Source organism: Salmo salar, chromosome ssa12 (assembly GCF_905237065.1).
Source record: "Salmo salar chromosome ssa12, Ssal_v3.1, whole genome shotgun sequence".
NCBI lineage: Eukaryota > Metazoa > Chordata > Actinopteri > Salmoniformes > Salmonidae > Salmo > Salmo salar.
Window position 1 is genome coordinate 51015042 of NC_059453.1, and position 23056 is coordinate 51038097.

Sequence of the window (23056 nt, forward strand, 5' to 3'; positions counted from 1 at the left end):
TATTGTGTAACATGATGTCCTAGGAGTGTCATCTGATGAAGATTGTCAAAGGTTAGTGCTGCATTTAGCTGTTTTTTGGTTATTTGTGATGCATGTGGTTGGTCGGAAAATGGCTATGTGGCTACTTTTACGATATACTCCTCTAACATAATCTAATGTTTTGCTTTTGCTGTAAAGCCTTTTTGAAATCTGACAACGTGGTTCGATTCAGGAGAGGTGCATCTATAAAACGATATAACAGTCCTATATTTGAAAGAAAAAAATATTACATTTTGTTATGGTAATGGCGATAGGATTTTTCACTGGATGTCGAGCCCGACTAGGGGTTAATAGAAGAGAGAATTATTTATTGCAGTTTTTATTTCTTTCATCACATTCCCAGTGGGTCAGAAGTTAACATACCCTCAATTAGTATTTGGTCGCATTGCCTTTAAATTGTTCAACTTGGGTCAAACGTTTCAGGTAGCCTTCCACAAGCTTCCCACAATAAGTTGGGTGAATTTTGGCCCATTCCTCCTGACAGAGCTGGTATAACTGTGTCAGGTTTGTAGGCCTCCTTGCTCGCACACGCGTTTTCAGTTCTGCCCACAAATTTTCTATGGGATTGAGGTCAGGGCTTTGTGATGGCCACTCCAATACCTTGACTTTGTTGTCCTTAGGCCATTTTGCCACAACTTTGGAAGTATGCTTTGGGTCATTGGTCGCAAATGGGTCTTCCAAATGGACAAACTTTAACTTCCTGACTGATGTTTTGAGATATTGCTTCAATATATCCACCTAATTTTCCTTCCTCACGATGCCATCTATTTTGTATAGTGCACCAGTCCCTCCTGCAGCAAAGCACCCCCACAACATGATGCTGCCACCCCCGTGCTTCACAACTTGCAAGCCTCCCACTTTTTCCTCCAAACATAACGACTGGCATTATGGACAAACAGTTGTATTTTTGTTTCGTCAGACCAGAGGACATTTCTCCAAAAAGTACAATCTTTGTCCCCATGTGCAGTTGCAAACCGTAGTCTGGCTTTTTTATGGCGGTTTTGGAGCAGTAGCTTCTTCCTTGCTGAGCGGCCTTTCAGGTTATGTCTATATGGGACTCGTTTTACTGTGGATATAGATACTTTTGTACCTATTTCCTCCATCGTCTCACACGGTCCTTTGCTGTTGTTCTGGGATTGATTTGCACTTCTCGCACCAAAGTACCTTCATCTCTAGGAGACAGAACACGTCTCCTTCCTAAGCCGTATGACGGCTGCGTGGTCCCTTGGTGTTTGTACATGCGTACTATTGTTTGTACAGATGAACGTGGAACCTTCAGGCGTTTGGAAATTGCTCCCAAGGGTGAACCAGACTTGTTGAGGTCTACAATTTTTTTTCTGAGGTCTTGGCTGATTTCTTTAGATTTTCCCATGATGTCAAGCAAAGAGGCACTGAGTTTGAAGGTAGACCTTGAAATACAGCCACAGGTACACCTCCAATTGACTCAAATGATGTCAATTAGCCTATCAGAAGCTTCTAAAGCCATGACATCATTTTCTGCAATTGTCCAAGCTGTTTAAACGCAAAGTCAACTTAGTGTATGTAAACTTCTGACCCACTGGAATTGTGATACAGTGAAATAATCCGTCTGTTTGCAATTGTTGGAAAAATGATTTGTGTCATGCACAAAGTAGATGTCCTAACCGACTTGACAAAACTATAGTTTGTTAACAAGAAGTTTGTGGAGTGGTTGAAAACTAGTTTTAATGACTCTAACCTAAGTGTATGTAAATGTCCTACTTCAACTGTATATACACTGCTCAAAAAAATAAAGGGAACACTTAAACAACACAATGTAACTCCAAGTCAATCACACTTCTGTGAAATCAAACTGTCCACTTAGGAAGCAACACTGATTGACAATAAATTTCACATGCTGTTGTGCAAATGGAATAGACAACAGGTGGAAATTATAGGCAATTAGCAAGACACCCCCAATAAAAAGGAGTGGTTCTGCAGGTGGTGACCACAGACCACTTCTCAGTTCCTATGCTTCCTGGCTGATGTTTTGGTCACTTTTGAATGCTGGCGGTGCTTTCACTCTAGTGGTAGCATGAGACGGAGTCTACAACCCACACAAGTGGCTCAGGTAGTGCAGCTCATCCAGGATGGCATATCAATGCGAGCTGTGGCAAGAAGGTTTGCTGTGTCTGTCAGCGTAGTGTCCAGAGCATGGAGGCGCTACCAGGAGACAGGCCAGTACATCAGGGGACGTGGAGGAGGCCGTAGGAGGGCAACAACCCAGCAGCAGGACCGCTACCTCCGCCTTTGTGCAAGGAGGAGCAGGAGGAGCACTGCCAGAGCCCTGCAAAATGACCTCCAGCAGGCCACAAATGTGCATGTGTCCGCTCAAACGGTCAGAAACAGACTCCATGAGGGTGGTATGAGGGCCCGATGTCCACAGGTGGGGGTTGTACTTACAGCCCAACACCGTGCAGGACGTTTGGCATTTGCCAGAGAACACCAAGATTGGCAAATTTGCCACTGGCGCCTTGTGCTCTTCACAGATGAAAGCAGGTTCACACTGAGCACATGTGACAGACGTGACAGAGTCTGGAGACGCCGTGGAGAACGTTCTGCTGCCTGCAACATCCTCCAGCATGACCGGTTTGGCGGTGGGTCAGTCATGGTGTGGAGTGGCATTTCTTTGGGGGGCCCGCACAGCCCTCCATGTGCTCGCTAGAGGTAGCCTGACTGCCATTAGGTACCGAGATGAGATCCTCAGACCCCTTGTGAGACCGTATGCTAGTGCGGTTGGCCCTGGGTTCCTCCTAATGCAAGACAATGCTAGACCTCATGTGGCTGGAGTGTGTCAGCAGTTCCTGCAAGAGGAAGGCATTGATGCTATGGACTGGCCCGCCCGTTCCCCAGACCTGAATCCAATTGAGCTCATCTGGGACATCATGTCTCGCTCCATCCACCAACGCCACGTTGCACCACAGACTGTCCAGGAGTTGGCGGATGCTTTAGTCCAGGTCTGGAAGGAGATCCCTCAGGAGACCATCCGCCACCTCATCAGGAGCATGCCCAGGCGTTGTAGGGAGGTCGCACAGGCACGTGGAGGCCACACACACTACTGAGCCTCATTTTGACTTGTTTTAAGGACATTACATCAAAGTTGGATCAGCCTGTTGTGTGGTTTTCCACTTTAATTTTGAGTGTGACTCCAAATCCAGACCTCAATGGGTTGATAAATTGGATTTCCATTTATTATTTTTGTGATTTTGTTGTCAGCACATTCAACTATGTAAAGAAAAAAGTATTTAATAAGATTATTTCATTCATTCAGATCTAGGATGTGTTAATTTAGTGTTCCCTTTATTTTTTTGAGCAGTGTATGTGTGTATATATATATTTAAACAGCAATCAATAGCATATCTGTTTCTGTAGTTAAAAACACAAGATTAGCGTTCCTGAAACGTTATTTTGTTGAAATATAATTTCATCTCTGAGAAATTAAGCTAATTAATTGCTTTCATGGACGACTGGCTTGAATTGTGACGACCACACAATTTATTTTCATCGGTTTTCTACCCAAAGTTGCAAAGGAAATTTTGTGATCATTTAATAAAAACAGGATATCAGCTAAATGGATAAAAGGGTGTGGCACAGTGCAGCCCTGAACCTTTTGATGGTTGAAGAATTGTGAGATTGCAATTTTGTAAAAAATATATATATATATGATTCAGTGTGCTTTAGGACCATGCAGATGCATCGAAGTACGGGCGGACAGGCTGTTTAACTTTTCACCCAGCGGTTTCTAAAGCCAGTGTGGCATGTTGAGTTAGTTTATTTCCTATGAATTTGGCTCTAGCGTGTGACTTGTTCGGGCTATTATGACCCCACAAATGAAAGCTAAAATTCCCCTCTGTTTCCCTCTACAACGTTCACAAGTCGCGCATGATTCATTAGAAAGGACTTTTACAAAACTGCACAGAATTACTGGGGGAAATGAATTGTACTGAGCTGTCTGTTCAAACTACTAGCACACTGTTCGGACACCCATGCATACCCCACAAGACATGCCACCAGAGGTCTCTTCACAGTCCCCAAGCCCAGAACAGACTATTGGAGGCGCACAGTACTACATAGAGCCATGACTACATGGAACTCTAGTCCACATCAGGTAACTGATGCAAGCAGTAGAATCAGATTTAAAAAACAGGTAAAAATACACCTTATGGACTGTGAAGAGGCACACAAAGGTACAGACACACGCATATATTGTTCTATGGTGGTATTGTACATCTTGTATTGTAGTGGTGTAATAATGTTATGATGTACTGTTTTATCTTTTGTTTTGTATGTAATGTAAGTGCTTTAATGTGTTTAGACCCCAGGAAGTGTAGCTGCTGCCTTGGCAAAATGCTAATGCAATTATGATCTTCTTCCTATGAATTTGGCTCCAGCCTTGGAACGGTTTGGGCTATTAGCAATTATGACTCCATTCCTGAAAGCTAAGACTCTCAGAAACATATCTTCTGTTCTCAGAAAGATTAAATAAACAATGATTGCCTGATGTTCTTCCTTTTTGCTTTCCTGAATTTTCCATTACCGCTATGGTGCATTTCAATAACTTGAAAGCATACTTAAATCAGGCATTAGCTGATTTGACATATCTTTTGTGTTGTTTATAAAGCCAGATTCAAAAGCGTCATCAAATCTATTTACAGATGTGTTTCAGATACACCTAGGGTTCTATTCTAAAACACATGTTTTAATAGGGCAGTAAATATAGTACAGGAAATTATTGTATTCAGTGGAATGCACTGTACTTCAGCGTTAGTCTGCCACATCTCTCCTTTGAAAGATAAAGTAACTTAGTCATTAGATTATGATATCATTTTCAGAGAGAGAGAGTGACTGACTATTTAAGCAGTTTGGCTCATTGGACAAGTCAGAGTTGTTGAGTGGTATGGAGGTTTTTGGCAATACACTGTACCTGTGTGTTCCAAGTTACCAGAATGTCATGTATTGACTTCTGAATAGGGTTGACATGAGTTGATTTTACTTTCTTCAGAATTCTTAGTAGATTTAATCTCACTCGATGTTCATCTCAAAGTGCACTAGATTGATACATTTAGCTTTTGAAAGCCTAGCTACTGGTGTAAATAACATCAGATGCTAGGGTAAATATTTAGGCCTTATCTAACAGGTGAGGGGTGTTGGACATGAACTCTTTACGATTGTAGAGGGTGTAGGACAGTTTCTAGTGCCCCAGTGTCTAGACACGGTAGTAGCAGCTCATTGAAAAAGTGCACCTTGAGTGACAGTTTGACCTTGTAAACACTAGTGCAGCCATTTTCAAAACACAGCCTATTTAGGCCCATTTTTGACCGCGATAACTTGCACTGTCAACCTGCACTCGTTGCAGAATTTAGACCTATTAAAAGGTTTTGACATAGGCAAAATGTAAGAGTAATGGTCTCATTTCGAAGCTAACACTTCTCTTTTCAATGGGGACCCAAATCACTGACTCCAATTCACCTATGTATTAACAAGTCACATAAGAACTGTCTGGAGAGGGTTTTATTATGATATGTAGGTCCTACAATGGTTTGGCCCTACAATGTTCTCAACCTTTTAGCCGATTTTATGGTGGGCCTCCCATCTCACCTAGCTCTGACCATAGCCCAGTTAGGCTTGTCCTCAAATGGTATCAGTGGAATTTGGTGTCTATTTTTCCTGCCCTACATAAGGAAACAAATCTAGAGGGAACACTGATGTCACAGGGTGTCGAGAAGCTCTGGGTCTTTGATAGCCCTGGGATGGGTCTCTTGTCTTGCAAAGGCTGAGGGAGTGTGATTATGGTCTCTGCAGAGGTTGGTCAGTGTGGCAAAGTCACATGGGCCTGGAGGTTACGGGTTGGGATAGTCCTTTGAAAATAGAGGGTACGCTTGATTTGGCTAACCCGGTGCACTGGGAAGGAGGGTGAAATATTTATAAAGGGAAAACTCTGCTTTCCTGGTGCGTCGCTCAAACTGATGTGCACGTACATTTTTAATGTCTGCCTGCCTGCCAGGTATAGATTAATATTATTTTTCATATACAGTGCATTCGGAAAGTATTCAGACCCCTTCCATTTTTCCACATTTTGTTACGTTACAGCCTTATTACAAAATGGATTAAATTGCTTTTTTCCCCCTTGTCAATCTACACACAATACCCCATAGTGACAAACAAAAAATCGTTTTTTGTGTGTGCAAATGTATAAAAATGAAATCTAATTTTATTAGTCACGTGCCGAATACAACAGGTGTCGACCTTACAGTGAAATGCTTACTTACGAGCCCCTAACCAACAATGCAGTTAAAAAAAAATACAGATAAGAATAAGAAATAAAACTAACAAGTAATTAAAGAGCAGCAGTAAAATAACAATTGTGAGGCTATATACAGGGGGGTACCGGTACAAAGTCAATGTGCGGTTAGTTGAGGTAATATGTACATGAAGGTGGCGTTATTAAAGTGAATATGCATAGATGATAACAGCAGAGAGTAGCAGCAGTGTAAAAGAGGGGGGGGGGCAATACAAATGCTCTGGGTAGCCATTTGATTAGGTGTTCAGGAGTCTTATGGCTTTGGGGTAGAAGCTGTTTAGAAGTCTCTTGGACTTAGACTTGGTGCTCTGGTACCACTTGCCGTGCGGTAACAGAGAGAACAGTCTATGACTAGGGTGTCTTTGACAATTTTTAGGGCCTTTCTCTGACACCGCATGGTATAGAGGTCCTGGATGGCAGGAACCTTGTCCCCAGTGATGTACTGGACAGTTCGCACTACCCTCTGTAGTGCCTTGCAGTCAGAGGCCGAGCAGTTGCCATATCAGGCAGTGACGCAACCAGTCGGGATGCTCTCGATGGTGCAGCTGTAGAACCTTTTGAGGATCTGAGGACCCATGCCAAATCTTTTCAGTCTCCTGAGGGGGAATAGGTTTTGTCATGCCCTCTTCATGACTGTCTTGGTGTGCTTGGACCATGTTAGTTTGTTGATGTGGACACCAAGGAATTTGAAGTTCTCAACCTGTTCCAATGCAGCTCCGTCGATGAGAATGGGGGCGTGCTCAGTCCTCTTTTTCCTGTCGTCCACAATCATCTCCTTTGTCTTGATCACGTTGAGGGAGAGGTTGTTGTCCTGGCACCACATGGCCAGGTCTCTGACCTCCTCCCTATAGGCTGTCTCGTCGTTGTCGGTGATCAGGCCTACCACTGCTGTGTCATCGGCAAACATAATGATGTTGGAGTCGTGCTTCGCCATTCAGTCATGAGTGAACAGAGAGTACAGGAGGGGACAGACCATGCACCCCTGAGGGGCCCCTGTGTTGAGGATCAGCGAGGCGGATGTGTTGTTACCTACCCTTACCACCTGGGGGCGGCCCATCGGGAAGTCCAGGATCCAGTTACAGAGGGAGGGGTTTAGTCCCAGGGTCCTTAGCTTATTTATGAGCTTTGAGGGCACTATGGTGTTGAACGCTGAGCTGTAGTCAATGAATAGCCTTCTCACATAGGTGTTCCTTTTGTCCAGGTGGGAAAGGGCAGTGTGGAGTGCAATAGAGATTGCATCATCTGTGGATCTGTTGGGGCTGTATGCAAATTGGAGTGGGTCTAGTGTTTCTGGGATAATAGTGTTGATATGCGCCATGACCAGCCTTTCAAAGCACCTCATGGCTCAGACGTGAGTGCTACGAGTCAGTAGTCATTTAGGCAGGTTACCTTAGTGTTCTTGGGCACAGGCACTATGGTGGTCTGCTTAAAACATGTTGGTATTACAGACTCGGACAGGGAGAGGTTGAAAATGTCAGGAAAGACACTTGCCTTGGTCAGCGCATGCTCACAGTACACGTCCTGGTAATCCGTCTGGCCCTGCAGCCTTGTGAATGTTGACCTGTTTAAAGGTCTTACTCACATCGGCTGCAGAGAGCGTGATCACACAGTCTTCCGGAACAGCAGGTGCTCTCATGCATGTTGCAGTTTTATTTGCCTCAAAGTGAGCATAGAAGTAGTTTAGCTCGTCTGGTAGGCTCGTGTCACTGGGCAGCTCTCGGCTGTGCTTCCCTTTGTAGTCTGTAATAGTTTGCAAGCACTGCCACATCCGACGAGCATCAGAGCCGGTGTAGTACGATTCAATCTTAGTCTTCTATTGACGCTTTGCCTGTTTGATGGTTCGTCGGAGGGCATAGTGGGGTTTCTTATAAGCTTCCGGGTTAGAGTCCCGCCCCTTGAAAGCGGTAGCTCTAGCCTTTAGCTCAGTGCGGATGTTGCCTGTAATCCATGGCTTCTGGTTGGGGTATGTACGTACGGTCACTGTGGGGACGACGTTGTTGATATTTATTTGATGAAGCCAATAACTGATGTGGTGTACTCCTCAATGCCATCGGAGTAATCCCGGAACATGTTTTGGTACCCTTCCCCAGATCTGTGCCTCGACACAATCCTGTCTCGTAGCTCTGAGGAATTCCTTCGACCTCATGGCTTGGTGTTTCCTCTGACATGCACTGTCAACTGTGGGAACTAAAATAGATAGGTGTGTGCCTTTCCAAATCATGTCCAATCAATTTAATGTACCAGAGGTGGACTCCAAGTTGTAGAAACATCTCAAGGATGATCAATGGAAATATGATGCACCTGAGCTCAATTTTAACTCTCATAGCAAAGGGACTGAATACAAATGTGATATTTCAGTTTATTTGTCATAATTTGTAAAATGTTCTAAACTGGTTTCGCTTTGCCATTATGGGCTATTGTGTGTAGGTTGAGGGAAAAACATTTATTTAATCCATTTTTGAATAAGGCTCTAACGTAACTGGATAAAGTGAAGGCGTCTGAATACTTTCCGAATGCACTGTACTCACAGTACAATACTGTAAGTCAATGACTTATTTCCATTGTGGTCCCTTCATTTTAATCAGTAGCTTTAAAAATAAACAACAAACCCATTTTAGGGATCTGGCAGTTCTTGGGAGATAGTCTTCCACATCTTTGGATGATAGCCAATTTGGAAATGTAGAATCTTGAGCGTAGGGAGCATTTGTTGTATAGGCAGGGACGTAGAAACATCAGACTTACAGGCCCAAAAAGCCGGTGGTGTGTTGATTATTGAAATGATATCCCCGAGCCGACTAGGTAAAATCTTTCTGAGCCTTTGAGCAAGGCACTTAATCCTAATTGCTCCTGTAAGTCGCTCTGGATAAGAGCGTCTGCAAAATTACTAAAATGTAAATATGAAAGTAGGCTAATGCTAGCAAAATTGTATGAAGGACTGCAAGCAGCAATGAGACTGCCCATTGCACTTTACAACTCAATGGCCACAGTTTCAAATCCTAGCTAACTCAGCACATGAGTTTCCATGTAGGCAATAAGGAATTCAAACCATTAGAAATGCACAAGTTCACTATGTTGACCCTTTGTTATAGTTTTGTATGCAGGCCAAAGCATGGAAGCCCGTCGTTCCTGCATTTGCTGATGGAGTGAGAGTAATTGTGGGTTTGTGGCCTTCAGCCTGCCCCTTTGGCCCACACTACGCTCCCGGGTCACAGTGGCTTTGGGAGAAGGCCGCTGCTTAGCGCCGCCACATCCTCTTCTCTGTGTGATGTGGGTAGACTGTAGAGGCCCCTGGCGTGCTCTGTGAGAAACCCCACAACAAAGCAGAAGCAGCCTACATGCACAGCCTGACTGAGTCACCACATTTGCGCTTGGTCCTTTGAGCCGGACACACTCTAGCTCCCACAAGCTTTGGCTGACAGCACATTTTGCCTTGGCGCAAATCCTGGATCTTTCACTCCGTTTCACCAATTTCCTGGCTCATATGAATGAGGTGAGCGAGCACTGTCACAGAGCATACTAGGAGCAGTACTAGCCCTAAAAAAGGGTAGTATTGTGGGTGATGTGTGTGGCGTTGAGGATGTATAATCTGTGGTCTGTGTTGGGGGCGAGGGAGAGTCTTGGGCATGGCCTACTTGAGCCGCCATGAAGAGGGTCATTCAGAGTATTCCTGCCTCAGCGGATCCCCCTCAGGACACAGGCAGAGTATTAATATGCCATGAATGAGGGCAGACAGACTGCCATTATCTCTCCTCGCGATGACTCGTGAAGCAGTGCACCCTCGAGTGAGTGGGGGGGGGGGGGGAATTTGCGCTGCTCCAGTACATGCTTGTCTTGCTGTCGTCAGTTCATCAAGGCCGTTGGGCTGCTTATCAGCGGGCGCTGCCGGCAAGCCGGTGTCCTGATAATCTAAGCTACCCGCCTTGGATGAACTAGAGTTGATGGTGTTGTTTGGCACGCAATGTACACTCATGAGCTGGTTCGACTTGAGATGTAGGTCTACAGAGTGACTCAGTCAAATGTAATGACCGTTATCAGATGCGCTGAGTTTCCATATCTGTATCAACTGTAGAGAATTTAACTTTAGCGAATTCGGTGAGTCTAGTGCAGCTGCTCAGATTGACAATCCTCCCCTCACCTTAGAACATCAATCAGTGATCAGTGGAGGCCTGCTTATTACGAGCGTTGCCTAAACCCAAAGCAGATGTGAACGAGCGGGAGGATCTAGCATACCTCTAAAATGCACTGTGATTTGAGCCGTTTTCATTTCATTATGATATTTGGAGACCATATGGACAAGAAATACGAAACCAATGGTAAAATGCCCCTTGAAGTAAGTCTCTCGCATTGTGTGAATGAAATACCATGAGGTGAAATACAGTCCTGTGACCACACTGGTTAGGCTGACACTTGGCCACAGGCGGAGAGGGAACAATGTATTTATTCTGTAGTCATGCTGTGGGCACCACTTGCAATGTAAAAAACACAGATCTACATCCAAGTCCACGGTTGTTAAAACTGGAATTGCAGGGAAGACTTTGAAGTAACAGGCCGTTTCTTTCTTTGTGTCATGGTCAAATGTTTGTCAAATGACTGCTTTTAAAATCGGACTGTCCTTTGAGATTCCTACGTCGGCTTCTTTAGCCTCTGTCAAGCATGTCCAGGGAACTTCCGTCGTCGTTGTGATAAGTTAGGCTCACGTTCTGTAATGGGTCCGTTCATTGGTTAATGTTAACACCTGCAAAGTAGGTATGGGGGCCTACTCTAATCGTGCTGTGCCACGAAGTGTGTTTGTTTTCATCCCAATCGTTTCTTCGTTGGCATCCTTAATTGGATGGAGCTGGACAGAATGGCCTCTGTGTTATTAGCCTAGGCACAGTCCATGTGAATGAAAAGGAGCAGAGACGCTCGATAAGAGTGATTCCTCACGAAACCGACATAAAAAAAGAACATGATTTTGGGGATTTTGTCATCCATAGAACAGTCCTTTGGAGGAAGGACTGTTGACATATATTTGGCATTTTGTATCTAAAAGCATAATTGATAAATAATGTCAAAGTTGGTTTATGACATTTTGGGTTTACCCTGGCCTCCTTTAAGACTCCGTAGTGTTTCATCTGTAGGTGCTACGCTGCAAACATTGGTGTCATATGATGCTTTACAACTTTCTGTAATATTAGTAGTATTTAGATTTCAATCATTTTCTTCTAGATTTCTTCTCTGCTCCGTGTACACGTGCATGCTTTTCTGAAGGAAGAGCAGCGTCACAACTTTGTTCATTTGAACAATTTCTCTCGTTCACTTGAACTTGTAAATGCCACACTTACTGAAAATGACATTTGGTAGCTTCTAGCTATGCCTGTGTAACTTTATGAGCTGGATTTGCCTCTCTTTGCATTTAGCTAGTGTCTGATTTTTGCTGTTAGTTTGTGGTAATTTTATTAGCATTCTGGTAAGAGACCTGATGGTCTTTTCTTGCGGTGTTAGCGCCCCCTTGTGTGCTGTGGTGGTAATACCATCAATCCCAGGATAAGTGGACGGTGTGACGATATGGAAATCTGGATACCGCCCAAGCCTAAAAGGAGGGCTGTGATTGGTCACATGGCCTCGTATGCCATGTAAACGGGCCATTAAAAACTAGCAGAGATCCCACTCAGGCTGCCCCAAAAGTTAGATATTGTAGCTTTAACCCCTGGGAGCGTATTGTTTATGAGGCAACAGTCAACCACAGTGACTAACATGCATGACGCTTTTGGAATATCTTGGCGATCGTCTGCGAACTCTGCATTCTATCTGGAGTCGGAGTTCTGAATAGGCTGTGTATGGACTGTTGCTGTTTATTTTGGAGGTACATTTGTTCGAATATGAAGATGGTTGGGTGCGGTGCGCACCCTGTCGCACTTTAACACCTTTCTGTCCTACCGACGATTGCAACCATTTTTTTTAGATCGTTCACCTCTTTCGATCCTTTTGAAATCAGATGGCAACTAAACAAAGCATGAGGAAAAAAATACAGAAAAACAGACTTTCGCAGTATCGAACATGACTGTGTTTTGTGGACGGCTTTATTATAGCACTTGACTATTAATGAAGCGGCATGAAAGTTAGGCTGATTTAATAGAACATATCCTCCATTGTAGTCACTTCTGAATCTATACTCACTCTCCATTTAGGTGGGGTGGCATCAAAACAGTCAGTCTCACAGTAGAAGGACAACCGAGCACCAACTGAATTGTTTAGCCACCTAGAAATAGACCACTTGACGAGATATCTCAGGAGGTTGCTGTGATGAAAATGCAGCAAGATATCGAAACCTACGACGTGAAGAATGGGGCACTTTTGGAAAAGTTTTGCAGATTCTGGCCCAAGCAAACCCGGGCGGCGTAATGTTAATAAAACGTTTTTAGTTCCACGGGAGCTTGCGAGAACGTTAAAGACGTGGTCAATATAGCCTTAATCAAATTGGATGTGCTTGTGTGGAACTAGGCCTAGATAACGGAAGATTGCAATGCCGAAATGAAGCAGCGAGAGGAAGCCGCTGTGGACCACTTCTTTGTTCTCTGCACTAGCGGAACATCTTGGTCGGGCACGGCTGTCAACAAAGCTTTCGTAACAGGAAACTGTTAAGCGCAAGAGGAGAATGTTGTACCTTTTGCAGTACAGTACACAGTATCATGGCGTAGGCTACTAGGCATATAAGATGTTTTGTGTTGTCAAACTTGTATTTCTAGAACGCTAGACTATGTCTGTCATCAGCTTAGTGATGGGGCTGAATATGCTCATATGAATGTGCGTGATTCCGAGCCCCTCCCGTTCTACTGCTACTACAACCAGAGATTATTCAGAAAGCTTTCTCTACCGTCTCCGCTACAAATAGAGATCCATCACGCCAAAGGGTGGCTGTTCTCTTACTTGACTATAAAAGATGGCATTTTGTTGTGTTGAGTGGGTATAGCCTAGGTATGAAGTAGGAAACACTTGACTAGTGCCTCTTGAATTAATAATGTCCTCTCTCCACTTAAGTCACTGGGACATCCCTCTCACAGCACACACTCCTCTGTGGATGAACACCACACACACACACACACACACACACACACACACACTGAAAGGGTTTGGGGACTGCTTTGGTGGGCAAAACACATTTAGCCAGGTCCCCATAGACTGATGCACTCAGACCTATAGATCAGACTGGTAGGCACTACACTCATAAACTGCATCCATGTGGCTACTAGCTCCAGTTAGCATCGGACAGCTTCACCTCACCGACATGAACACGCCACCTTATCACAGCAGGGTGACGGCGGTGAGTCATGTTTGTCCAAAAAGGTTGTTTAGGCTCCCAATGATGCAAGCCGGTTCATAAGCACAAAGGCTGATTCATTTCCAGACCGATGATGCAACCATGCTACATTTAGCCTAATTTAGAGAGGAAGCTTCTACTTCAATCAGGCTAATGTGATTTTTAAAGTCACTAATGTCAATGGGGAATGGTTGTGTCATAGCTGAGTCATTGGTTATGAGGATGGTTGCTCTATGGGTCAGGTGAGGGGGTAGGCTGGGGCATTGTACAGGAAGGGTTCAAGGGTCAGAGGCTGGTTTTGGATGAGTGAGGAGTTTGCGGTACTAGCAGCCAGACTGCAGGGGAAGGAAACAATGTGCTGGGCTCTCGTCGTTTTAAGACTTTCCTGCAGTCTGAGTCAGCTGGATCGACAGCCTAGCCTACTAGGGAGGGAGAGATGCAGATAAAGGGGTAAAATGGTTGTCATAGACTTTGCGCCTTTCCATACTTCGTTTCTGCACATCTTTTAAGTGTTTTATTTAGGAGGAAGGAAGGAAACATTTTTACATTTACATTTTAGTCATTTAGCAGACGCTCTTATCCAGAGCGACTTACAGTAGTGAATGCATACATTTCATTTCATGCATTATTTTTTTTTGTACTGGCCCCCCGTGGGAATTGAACCCACAACCCTGGCGTTGCACACACCATGCTGGTGTTGCACACACCATGCTGGTGTTGCACACACCATGCTCTACCAACTGAGCCACAGGGAAGGCCGGTTGATACATTTCATTTTAATATGACATGCATAAGCTTCAGTTAAGTACATACGTCAGTTCAACGTCTAGTTTTGATTTATGTTTGGTCGTTGTCAACTAACGTAAATAAAAACACGATTGGATTTAGGTTAAAAGTTGGACAAAAAAAAAGATGAAATGCCCCTATGTTGATGACTTGAAGCAAATCCAATAAATGTTCCACATTGATTCAACGTCATCGCATAGATTTTTTTTGGGCGGTTGAAATCACGTGGAAACAATGTTGATTCCGCCAGTTTTTGCCCAGTGGGTTGAGTTTGTAGGCCTAGGCTATCTGTTGGGTTTTCCTTTTTTGTTCTATCCTGGATTCAGCTCAGTGCAGTCTACAGCGATTAGTTTGCTTTGAAGTCAAGTGAAACAAACACTCGCGATGCACTAGGCCACCCTTTGAATTTAGGAACACCTCTTCTAAATTTAGCACAGGGACGAATCCTGATTCACTGTCCTCGTTTTAGAGGTGGAAAACGGCACAAGTGAAATCCACCCTGTGTGCAGCAGTAGCAGAGTTGGCTGAGGTCTGAGGGGGAAACTGCAGCACTGGTTGAGGTTTCTGGGGAGGTGGTTGGCACGGTTTGGGCATGGAAGGGAGAACTGTAATTGTGGACGGTTTTTGTCAGCTGTGAGTGGATAAGACCGGGGAAGGGGAGCGGAAGCGGGCAAAGAGCAAAAGTATTGGGGGAAGGGTAGGTACAGTGCTAGGCTAAATAATATGCAGCATGAGTCTGCAAGCTCCAATACCAAGTGTGGTTTTCACAATCCATTTAAAAACAATTCTATGTGCTAAGGGACATTTCCATCTTGAAGGACCCATGAGCACCAACATGTACAATGCATAGGAGCAATGTCACATTGAGGGTCAAATGAATACATATACAAATTTTTCAACCATTTTCCAACCAAAAAATGTGGAATAATCAAAGGCTTCGATTTATGGTTAAACTGATGGAAAAGGGTTCTTAGACAACATCTACCAGAAAAAGTCTTACAATGTATTAGAAATACATCAAAACACAATGTTGAAGACCCCTGGCAGCTAATATCAACACTTATATTTAGTTTTAGAGAAATGATTTGCCTTCTGTAAATTTAAGAAACATTGCCTTGTAATTCTGTTACCAAAAACCCACATAACTTTAAGATATTTTCTAATTTCGCTCCCTCGTAAGGCAGGATAATGAAAGTTCACAGAAGTAACAAGTAAAGGTAGACCTACCAATTAGTTAGTGTATTTACTGATGTCAAATTTGTTTATGAATAGTTAAGTGTTTAAAACTCGGAATTCTGTTACCAAATCGGTAGTGGAATTACTGCAATTAAATTGGCTATAATGGGAAATCATAGTTGTCACAAACCACAGTTGGGTCACCTGCTGCTGTCCTCCCTTCCTCTGGCATACTGTTATGTTCAGCTCATAGGGTCACCTGCTACAGTCCTCCCTTCCTCTGGCATACTGTTATGTTCAGCTCATAGGGTCACCTGCTACAGTCCTCCCTTCCTCTGGCATACTGTTATGTTCAGCTCATAGGGTCACCTGCTACAGTCCTCCCTTCCTCTGGCATACTGTTATGTTCAGCTCATAGGGTCACCTGCTACAGTCCTCCCTTCCACTGGCATACTGTTATGTTCAGCTCATAGGGTCACCTGCTACAGTCCTCCCTTCCACTGGCATACTGTTATGTTCAGCTCATAGGGTCACCTGCTACAGTCCTCCCTTCCTCTGGCATACTGTTATGTTCAGCTCATAGGGTCACCTGCTACAGTCCTCCCTTCCTCTGGCATACTGTTATGTTCAGCTCATAGGGTCACCTGCTACAGTCCTCCCTTCCACTGGCATACTGTTATGTTCAGCTCATAGGGTCTCCTGCTACAGTCCTCCCTTCCACTGGCATACTGTTATGTTCAGCTCAACTGTTTTCTTTCTGTTGTCTGGTGGTAAAAGCAAGACTGTGAAAAACATTCTGGACAACTTCTCGCTCTCCTTAATGTCACCTCAACCTGGTTCTTAGTGACACCTACCCTCTTTCCGTTTACTGTAGCGAGCATCCTCGCCCACTAAGCACTGACCGACAGCGAACGTCCTTGGACGGTGAAATTTGTTCAGTCCGCTCTGGCCGGACCAAATCTGAACCAATCATAGACGTCTATGTTTCACAAGTTTGGACAGTAGTCCCACTGTACTGAGCTCTACTATATTGTGATGTCCAAACTTGTGAAACATAAACGTCTATCGTTGGTTCAGATTTGGTCTGGTCCGGACCAACCATATGTTGTCGTCATTTGGGGGCGGGGCTCATTAGAATAATATTAAAATATGCAAAATAAGGATATTGCATATTTCTACCTTTGTAGCTATTCAGGATACATCACCATGAAGAGCATGAAATTCATATCCATAATTACGCATTTCTGTATAGTACAGATCAGGGACCCATGACGTAATTCCGTTACCGTAATTCTGTAAAACTCGAGGCGTCAGTCATAGCGGACACCCCATTTTTCTGGAAAATGTGGTCGCATAAAAAGCTGAGGGAGATTTTACCGTAATTCTGTTACCCAACTTTGCATCAGCACAGTTCTTCCAGCAAATGTGTTTTTGTGAAATTCTCTGTGTAAATTAGTAGACCTTGTGCGTAGGGTTGTATGGTTTGTTAAACTTTTGAAATCAATAGATTTGGTTTGGCATACATTTTAACGTGAAAAATCTGAGTCTCGGCGTAATTCCATTAACGTGGAATTGCCCCTAACAAAACAGAATACATACTACTCGTTGCTAGACCCATCTTAATTAACCACTTGCTTTCCCCAAAACAGTAAGGATGGATCACAGTTATTCCCACTAGATACAAATGGCACAGTAGTGTTTTTTCCCACCCAATTCTGACGCTCTGGCAGTAAATCCCTGATACCCAGGTTTTGTGTGTGTCTGAATTCACCCGTGTGTGTGTGTGTGCGTGCGTGCACACGTGCGTGCGTGGAGCTAGAACGCAGTAAAGAGAGCCAGACGGGCTAGATTATTCCTGTATCAAGACCACGAGATTATCACAGCTCAGTCAGTCAGGCCGCACCCAGTGGACTGGTGGGATTACACCATTGTCAGCCCACCCAGCCTGCGCTTTAGGCCCTTTCCTACACACACTCGCCTTTATTTCAACTGACTCCCTTTCATTGTATTTTGAGGTGAGCTCCACTGCAGTCAATGCAACACTCATTTGATTCGAAATTATTGCGCAATACAGGCAATTTTGTCAAATCCGTGTCCAAATCCAAAATCTGAACAAAGTTGTCTCAATCCAGTCTCTGCATTCCTTCTCAGTCTCTAACTTCTTGATTTATCCCCAGAGCTCGGGTAACTAGGCTACCTGCTGTCTTGCGTATAGCCCAAGTTGAAACGCATATATGCCTACATAAAAAGCATCTTTTTTTTTTTTTTCCCCCTTCGCTGTGTCCCAGAATAATGTGGTCATTTATTATTCATGTTACGGAGCACCACCTGGATACAAGACACATCTAGAAAAGAGGAGAGAGGGAGCGACTGGGATTTAGCAGACACAGAATGGTGGGGTTCTATGCGGGTCTGATGGCTGTTGGTTGCAGCATGGTACTGGCAACATCAGGGTTGTGGGTAAGATACCTGCACGTGTCACAGTAGTGTGTTAGGCTAACATTTGATAAAGGCTGCTTCTAAATGAGCAAACCCAAAAAATGGTGGGTTTATGCAGACATGGTTTCATAACCTAACTCGGGATATGTAACGCTTTCAGAATTTTTATTTGAGCTATTTTGTTATTGAGGTAATGGTTAGATATTTGGATAAATCACCAGCTGGCAGGTTTGGGATTAGTCAAGCCTTCCAACGTTGTTTTAGAGAATTTGGCATTATGTCCAGCCGGCCTCATAAACGCAGATCAAATGTAACCACTTCAGCCCAGGACCTCCACATCAGGCTTCTTCACCTGTGGGATCGTCGGAGGGGGGGTGCTGAGGAGTATTTCTGTCTGTAATGAAGCCCTGTCTGGGCATGGCTCCCCAGTGGGTGCACCCCTGCACCCCCAGTTTTGTGAAATCCATAGATTAGAGCCTAATACATTTATTTCAATTGACTGATTTACAGTGGCTTGCGAAAGTATACACCCCCTTGGCATTTTTCCTATTTTGTTGCCATACAACCTGGAATTAAAATATTTTTTTGGTTTGATTTACACAACATGCCTACCACTTTGAAGATGCAAAATATTTTTTATTGTGAAACAAACAAGAAATAAGACAACAACAAAAAACAGAACTTGAGCATGCATAACTATTCACCCCCCCAAAGTCAATACTTTGTAGAGCCACCTTTTGTAGCAATTACAGCTGCAAGTCTCTTTGGGTATATCTCTATAAGCTTGGCACATCTAGCCACTGGGATTTTTGCCCATTCTTCAAGGCAAAACTGCTCCAGCTCCTTCAAGTTGAATGGGTTCCGCTGGTGTACAGCAATCTTTAAGTCATACCACAGATTCTCAATTGGATTGAGGTCTGGACTTTGACTAGGCCATTCCAAGACATTGAAATGTTTCCCCTTAAACCACTCATGTTGCTTGAGCAGTATGCTTAGGGTCATTGTCTTGCTAGAAGGTGAACCTCTGTCCCAGTGTCAAATCTCTGGAAGACTGAAACAGGTTTCCCTCAAGAATTTCCCTGTATTTAGCATTCCTTCAATTCTGACCAGTTGCCCAGTCCCTGCTGATGGAAAAACATCCCCACAGCATGATGCTGCCACCACCATGCTTCACGGTGGGGATGGTTTTCCCAGGGTGATGTGAGGTGTTGGGTTTGCGCCAGACATAGCGTTTTCCTTGATGGCCAAAAATCTACATTTTAATCTCATCTGACCAGAGTTTCCCACATGCCTTTTGGCAAACATCAAACATGTTTGCTTATTTTTTTTCTTTGCGCAATGGCTTTCTTTGGCCACTCTTCTGTATAGCCCAGCTTAAGGTGGTCCTATGGGCAGATACTCCAATCTTCGCAGTGGAGCTTTGCAGCTCCTTCAGGGTTTTCTTTGGTCTCTTTGTTGCCTCTCTGATTAATGCCCTCCTGCCTGGTCCGTGAGTTTTGGTGGGCGGCCCTCTCTTGGCAGGTTTGTTGTGGGCCATATTCTTTGCATTTTTTAATAATGGATTTAATGACGCTCTGTGGGATGTTCAAAGTTTCGGATATTTTTTTATAACCCAACCCTGGTCTGTACTTCTCCAAAACTTTGTTCCTGACCTGTTTGGAGAGCTCCTTGGTCTTCATTGTGCTGCTTGATTGGTGGTGCCCCTTGCTTTGTGGTGTTGCAGACTCTGGGGCCTTTAAGAACAGGTGTGTGTGTGTGTGTGTGTGTGTGTGTGTATATATACTGAGATCGTGTGACAGATCATGTGACACTTAGATTGCACACAGGTGGACCTTATTGAACTAATTATGTGACTTCTGAAGGTAATTGGTTGCACCAGATCTTATTTAGGGGCTTCATAGCAAAGGGGGTGAATATATAAGCACGCACCACTTTTCCAGTTTTTATTTTTTTTAAACAAGTTTTTATTTTTTCTCTTCACCAATTTGGACTATTTTTGTCTGTCCATTACATGAAATCCAAATAAAAATCAATTTAAATTCCAGGTTGTAATGCAACAAAATAGGAAAAAATGCCAAGGGGGATGAATACTTTTGCAAAGCACTGTATATAAACTATATTTTCGTTCAGTATATTAGGAATGTTCTCAACAGGCAAACCAGCAAGATGCAAGTTAAATGAATAATACAAAACTAGTTAAACTAACTAGTGAAACACTTCTAAGCACCTATTTGAGATTCTAACAGTGTCTCCCTTTTCTTTTTGCATCCAGGACCACACTGTGCGAATGAGTGATTGATGCCAAATTCGCTCCTTAAGGTAAGAGATCAACTCCTTATTCCACTCATCATTATAGGGTAAATCCATATGATTTCAATCACGTTTTGACTGCACCCATTTTTGGTTTGAACAAAACTTTGTTAAACTATTTTATTATTTCTTGCATTTAAAAAATAAATAAAAATGTATCCAGAAATTATAATAGTTTGACATCCCTGTGTGTAAGATTTAAAATTATATAAATCTCAACCGTTTATCTTTTCCAGTGAAAAACATGGATGTCTCATGGTATGTTGGGGTATGCAAAATTGGTGAAGTTTGAGCACCTCTTTCTCCTGAATGTTTTGGCATTCATTCCAAAAAGTAATTTTCTGACCACTTCTTCTGTGGGCAAACATTTATGGAAAGTTTGGTTTGAATCAACAAGCGGTGCTGTCAAACTGATTTACCCTATAATCAATGCATTTAAGACACTTATATTTTCTTGTAAAAAAATCTTAGTCCCCCCCAAAAATTTAAGAACCCAAATTTTGTTGGATTATTCTCCAAATGTGATCATGAAGGATTTAGGATTAGGCATCCAGTTACAAGTACCACACATATGAATTTATAATCCGATCATGACCAGTTGCACTGTGAAAGGGTCATTTTTCGGTTGTCAGTAAGGCGTGTGTCCCGGTTCTCCCAGGGCAGTATGGGTACGTGTCCCCTGCTCCTGCTGCTCAGTGTGGCCCTCGTGGTCTCTGTCTCAGCCCAGGGACCATCTCTCACCCCCACAGGTAAGGAGGACCCACATGACATTATCACCTGAACAGTCGGATCCTACCGCTGACACCATTTGACATATTGAACGTTCTTGTATTGTAAAATACTTGTTTGTATCACTGCAACTCCAGTGAAGTTGCAGTTGAGGCATTAAATGACTCAACACAAACATCACGGGTTCTCAGAGTTCGGTCATGGAGGTACGGCAGGGGTTCTCCAGCCAGATCTCTTAATATAACAAAATGGTAATATATATATTTTTATATATACAGTTGAAGTCGGATGTTTACATACACTTAGGTTGGAGTCATTAAAACTTGTTTTTCAACCACTCCACAAATTTCTTCTTAACAAACTATAGTTTTGGCAAGTCGGTTAGGACATCTACTTTGTGCATGACACAACTAATTTTTCCAACAATTGTTTACAGAGAGGTTATTTCACTTATTCACTAAATCCCAATTCCAGCGGGTCAGAAGTTTACATACACTAAGTTGACTGTGCCTTTAAACAGCTTGGAAAATTCCAGAAAATGATTTCATGGCGTTAGAAGCTTCTGGTAGGCTAATTGACATAATTTGAGTCAATTGGAGGTGTACCTGTGGATGTATTTCAAGGCCTACCTAAAATTGTAGACCTCGACAAGTCTAGTTCATCCTTGGGAGCAATTTCCAAACGCCTGAACAGTCGCTGAACAACCGCAAAGGATCTTGTGAAGATGCTGGAGGAAACAGGTACAAAAGTATCTATATCCACAGTAAAATGAGTCCTATATCGACATAACCTGAAAAGCCACTCAGCAAGGAAGAAGCCACTGCTCCAAAACCGCCATTAAAAAAGCCAGACTACGGTTTGCAACTGCACATGGGGACAAAGATCGTACTGTTTGGAGAAATGTTCTCTGGTCTGATGAAACAAAAATAGAACTGTTTGGCCATAATGACCATCGTTATGTTAGGAGGAAAAAGGGGGAGGCTTGCAAGCCGAAGAACACCATCCCAACCGTGAAGCACGGGGGTGGCAGCATCATGTTGTGGGGGTGCTTTGCTGCAGGAGGGACTGGTGCACTATACAAAATAGATGGCATCGTGAGGAAGGAAAATTAGGTGGATATATTGAAGAAACAGCTCAAGACATCAGTCAGGAAGTTAAAGCTTGGTCGCAAATGGACAATGACCCCAAGCATACTTCCAAAGTTGTGGCAAAATGGCCTAAGGACAACAAAGTCAAGGTATTGGAGTGGCCATCACAATGCCCTGACCTCAATCCTATTGAAAATGTGTGGGCAGAACTGAAAAAGCGTGTGCGAGCGAGGAGGCCTACAAACCTGACTCAGTTACACCAGCTCTGTCAGGAGGAATGGGCCAAAATTCACTCAACTTATTGTTGGGTGAAGTGAACCCAAAACATTTGACCCAAATTAAACAATATAAAGGCAATGCTACCAAATACTAATTGAGTGTATGTAAACTTCTGACCCACTGGGAATGTGATGAAATAAATGAAAGCAGAAATAAATCATTCTCTTTACTATTGTTCTGACATTTCACATTCTTAAAATAAAGTGATGATCCTAACTGACCTAAGACAGGGAATTTTTACTAGGATTTAAATGTCAGGACTTGTGAAACTGAGTTTAAATGTATTTGAGTAAGGTGTATGTAAACTTCTGACTTCAACTGTAAATATTACTAACAGATTCAATTCAGAGGGTGTAATATAATACAATGTAAAATTATTAATCTACAATTTATGTTCTTGATCCTGGGCAACATGGGAATATTGGTATCCACAGTATTCCACCAATTTATAATTTTTTCAACTCAATACTTGTATTTCCCCAAAATATTTTCTTAATTTTTTAAGAAAATGCATCATAATTTACTTTAAAACTGCAAAGTTATATCTGCCTCATGACAAAATGTGTAGAATTGGCTTTAAAACTTCAACCA

At 43.2% G+C, this 23056-nt stretch overlaps 1 protein-coding gene across 5 annotated transcripts in view; it reads left to right on the top strand.

Moving 5' to 3' along the window:
• Positions 1 to 23056, top strand: part of LOC106565195 (receptor-type tyrosine-protein phosphatase alpha) — a 54726-nt gene that overhangs the window by 6910 nt on the left and 24760 nt on the right. For 4 of the 5 annotated variants that reach the window (XM_014132052.2, XM_045691444.1, XM_045691446.1 and 1 more), the window contains exons 2-4: positions 20332 to 20378; positions 20606 to 20627; positions 21028 to 21118. In XM_014132052.2, coding sequence (XP_013987527.2) covers positions 20618 to 20627; positions 21028 to 21118 — 101 coding nt within the window. In that variant the 5' untranslated portion in view covers positions 20332 to 20378; positions 20606 to 20617. Of the gene's footprint in view, positions 1 to 9714; positions 9849 to 20331; positions 20379 to 20605; positions 20628 to 21027; positions 21119 to 23056 lie in introns of those variants that run through there. The other variant, XM_045691443.1, reaches the window with a different exon arrangement.